This window comes from Morone saxatilis, unplaced genomic scaffold (genome assembly GCF_004916995.1).
Source record: "Morone saxatilis isolate NCDOM2014 unplaced genomic scaffold, NCSU_SB_2.0 Contig24, whole genome shotgun sequence".
Classification (NCBI taxonomy): Eukaryota; Metazoa; Chordata; class Actinopteri; family Moronidae; genus Morone; species Morone saxatilis.
Window position 1 is genome coordinate 22,364,260 of NW_023339807.1, and position 3,918 is coordinate 22,368,177.

Consider the following 3,918-nt stretch of genomic DNA (forward strand, 5'->3'; position numbering starts at 1 on the left):
AGTCCATTTATTCTGTTAAAAATTAACACCTTTATCTTTGTTCCCTAAATGGGACATCATTACTTTGTCTCTTTCTGTGTGAATGTTTTGATTTATGTGCAACATGCTGTTTTAAAAAGATTAGACACTTTCAGACGTTTATGGGAATGTGACCTAGCAAGGGAATGATGATTAATAATAAAGATAACAGAACAGGTTTTACCTCCTTGTTAGCGTAACTGCTAAAATGCTTGCAATTACAGGCTACTGTGTGTTTCATATGCAAAAATAAATTGGTGAAAATGGAATAAAAAAAGGATACACACTCAAATGATATTCCCATTAGAGTCTTAAATCTCTTTTTCTCCCAACAACATTTTGCACAATTGAAGAAGTGGGTAAATGCAAATGGCTCAGATACACGTTTTGTTTATTTTCAGGAGGAGAATAATCCATATACAGTCAAGCACTGTGTGGCCTTGGAGCTATTATTTCTACACCAACCATCCCTGGTGTGTTTAATGTCTCTGTACAAATAATGAGAAACAATAGAGATTAAAAGACTTCCTCCTCCACATTAACAACTAGAACGCACAAAAAAATCATTCAACCACTCGTCGCAGTCACTCAATAAAAATTAAAAATTTGGCAAGATAAGAAAGCTATCTACGGATCTTATTTACTATTAAAGAATTAGCAGTAAACATCACAATCGCATCAGGAACGTCCCTCAAGTGACATCAAAAGCTCTGTTGCTCAAACATTAGCGTTTTTTGCTACAAACTCAACAGCTTTAACACTGACCAACACTATCAAGAGGAATAGCAATTCCCTAAAACAAAGCATCAACAGGGTCAACAAATAAAAAACCTATTTTAAAAGGAAATCTGGCAAAAAATAAAATACACAATACTGGCTGGCTTCCGCTGTAGCCCCACAGTTCTTTTGTTTTCCATCTCAGGTTTGCAGCAAGCAAGGTAGTTCAGTCCTCTGCTCGTCCATGCGCCCACCCTGGACTCTCAGGAGCAGGGAGAAGAAGTCCTCGTCGTCCATGGGACCAGGAGCCCTGCTGCGCTGGTCCTCCAGCCTGCCTTGAGCCTGTGGGTGGAAGGTAGGTGTGAAAATGAATGCCTGAAATAACGACTAAAGTCAAATAATTCTCCACTAAAGTTGGCACGGTTTTGCAAAGATGTGTTCTGCTATAACTGTACACTTTTGTCTTGATAGACTGCTTACTTGTGTTGTGAGAATCATATTATACAAATCCTCATTGGGCACAGGAACTGGCGCAGGAACTGGTGCAGGCCTTTTCACAAAAGAGAGTTGTTTTATGCTGCCTCTGAAGCTCCTGGCTTTTGGTTTTGGTGGCGGAGACTTTTCAAGCTGCGCCCTCTGGTCATCCAGCCGGCGAGCTTGAGATGTGGCCACCAGCTCAAAAAACTCCTCTTTCTGCAGTGAAGTCATGGAGGAAAAAACGACTGTGGGGAAATGAGAGAAAAGAGCTATTATGGTCAGATGGCAGGAGACTTTAAGTGGTCAGCGATCAAGGAAAGATTTTAAGAACACGTAAGTCGCACAAGTTTCAAAAAACATTCTTTAGTCACAAAGTACGGGTAGTTTCATGTTGATTTAGCTTGATCGACATGAGTCAGCATCACACACAAACGCAACAGCTGCATCATTCTTCTCAAGGCGCTCCCACCTCTGTTGGCTGGCTTGCTGGTGTTGGGCTCAGAGTGGCACCTCCTCCTGATCCCGCTCTCCAGCCTGAAGGAGCAGCGCTGGTCGTTGAGCCGCCTCCCCTCCTGAAGGGTGCAGAGCAGCTCGTACAGGGCCTCCGGGAAGTCAGGGGTTAACCGGTGAGCCTGAGAAACACGCGGGTAGGTGGAAGAAAAAAGAACGAGGGAGGGAGGAAAGGTTTCTCCGTGAGTGGCACAGACTGTTTGTTGGCACAGCAAAACAACTCACTTGACTCTTACGCACTCCCACATGCTCTGTAACGAAAGGATACCTGCTGTTTTTTCCACCACGAGATTGTTGTTCTCGTATGGCACATGGTGGCTGGTTGGTAAAGTCAAAGAACATTACAAACAAACACTTTATTCACTGCATGCCATGCTGACTGGTTTATTATAGGGGTAATCACACGGGATATGCCAAAAGGAAAATAAGAACCAACCTTTTTTGAATCCTCTTCTTGGCTTTTTGTCCCTTCAGGTTGTTCCTCGGAGGAATTTAACCTCTTTATGTCTACTTCAGGGTTATTTTGTGTGACTTTTTTATCCCCCATGTCTCTGGGTTTCTCTGTTTTTTCATTAATCCTCATCACCTCATGAGTCTTCCCTTCACTCTCACCAGCACCGCTGTTCTGTCCATCATTCATGTTCTCAGTTTCCTCTGGTTTATCATCTTCTTTTTTGTCTCCTTCATTCACAACAACCTCTCCTGTTTGGTTGTCCTCTGCGTTGGCTGGTTGTTTCTCCCGCTTCTGCCCTTCTGAACACATTTTGCCCGCTATATCTTCTTCATTCTTGTCCTCCCCTGTATGTTCCTCTTCCCTTTTCAGAGCCGAGTCGCCGCTGCTGCTCTGTACGATGACAACTGAGCTGCTCACTGCCCCTCTTTCAATGACGCCCTCAGTCACGTCTCCCTCTTCGATGATGACGAGAGGTTCCAGCAGCCCCTCTTCAGCCATTTCAACTTTGATCTTTGCGCAGTCCATTAATCTCTTAGTTAAACCCTGACAAGAAGAAACACAGAAAAGGGGCTTAGGTCAAAGATCTTAGGTCAAAGACTTTAAAGACCCCAATGTTAATTTTTTCTGACAAAAATACTCAACAAACATAACAAACATTAACTCTGAAGTCAGCTATAGAGCAGCTGTGTCTTTCTCTTGCAAACAAATGTTTGTGAAACCAGTTTGTCAGGTTCTAGCGTGTTGACTACACATGTTTAAGATGAAAGTCCAACTTTAAGTCTTATAGTCCTGTCAGCTGTATGATAACAAGATGTGTAATAACATGCTGGGAGGAGATGTCACCTTCATGTTGCATATTGATGATTTCTGTTGGGTACATTGCTTAAACTTTCGCTTTGGTGGACAAATAGAATCTCTTGTTTTGCCCCAAAAGCTACCCTGTCTACCACCGCAGTACGTATAAATGTAGTAATTTCATTCTTACCGTTATGTTTTGAACTTTGTCTCTTCAAAGCATCATCTCTTGAAGTCACCACCGACGGAGCAGCACACCATTTTAGCTTGTCCCTTGTCTTTTCAATATCTTTAAGAAGAAAAGAAAAAAAAATTGGTATGAACAGTTTCACATACCGACGTGACAAGCTCTCGCCCTTTCTGTCTGCCTTTGCTACCTTCTCTCTCTCTCTCTGTCTCTCGTCTCCTCTCTTCCTGTTCCTCTTACCACCACCCCTATTTATTTGGCCCACATCTGACAAGTCATGGTATTATGAAACCTTACTGTCAGAAGCAGAAGAAACCCCCGCTATGCTTCTAGTCAGTCTAGGTATGGTCCCAAACAAAGGTAGCTTTTTTTCATCACTTGAGATGAACTTAAAAAATGTAAAGGCAGCTGTGAGCAGCTGCTGCTTTAACTGCTGCTCATTTGATTATGACAGACCCAACTGCTACATGTTGAAACAGGCGCACAGTTTGACACTGATGTGGTTTTGGCACACATCCTGTTGACTTGCTGCTAAAAGGAGAAGTAGAGTCAGACAAGTGAGAGAAGCTGTCTAAGTGAGATTATCACCAGGGTTAAACCAGGGAAATTGAAACACAACTTCTTTAATCAGAAAGTCTCTGTTGGGGCTTGGTAACTAATGCTCAGCACTGTAGGCTGACAAAAGAGCACACAATCTACATTTAATTCAGTTAGATTTGTTTTCTTTTGTTTGACTCCTACACACACACACATACATACA

General features: G+C 42.5%; 1 protein-coding gene across 2 annotated transcripts in view; it reads right to left on the bottom strand.

Annotated features, from left to right (window-relative positions):
• Positions 1-392: 392 nt before the first annotated feature.
• The window catches only part of LOC118335656 (G-protein-signaling modulator 1), a 4,663-nt gene continuing 1,137 nt past the window's right edge, over positions 393-3,918 (bottom strand). Inside the window, exons 2-6 of one of the 2 annotated variants that reach the window (XM_035672073.1) lie at positions 3,162-3,260; positions 2,159-2,719; positions 1,682-1,844; positions 1,216-1,457; positions 393-1,077 (exon numbers count right to left, since the gene is read on the bottom strand). In XM_035672073.1, coding sequence (XP_035527966.1) covers positions 937-1,077; positions 1,216-1,457; positions 1,682-1,844; positions 2,159-2,701 — 1,089 coding nt within the window. In that variant the 5' untranslated portion in view covers positions 2,702-2,719; positions 3,162-3,260 and the 3' untranslated portion in view covers positions 393-936. Of the gene's footprint in view, positions 1,078-1,215; positions 1,458-1,681; positions 1,845-2,158; positions 2,720-3,161; positions 3,606-3,918 lie in introns of those variants that run through there. The other variant, XM_035672072.1, reaches the window with a different exon arrangement.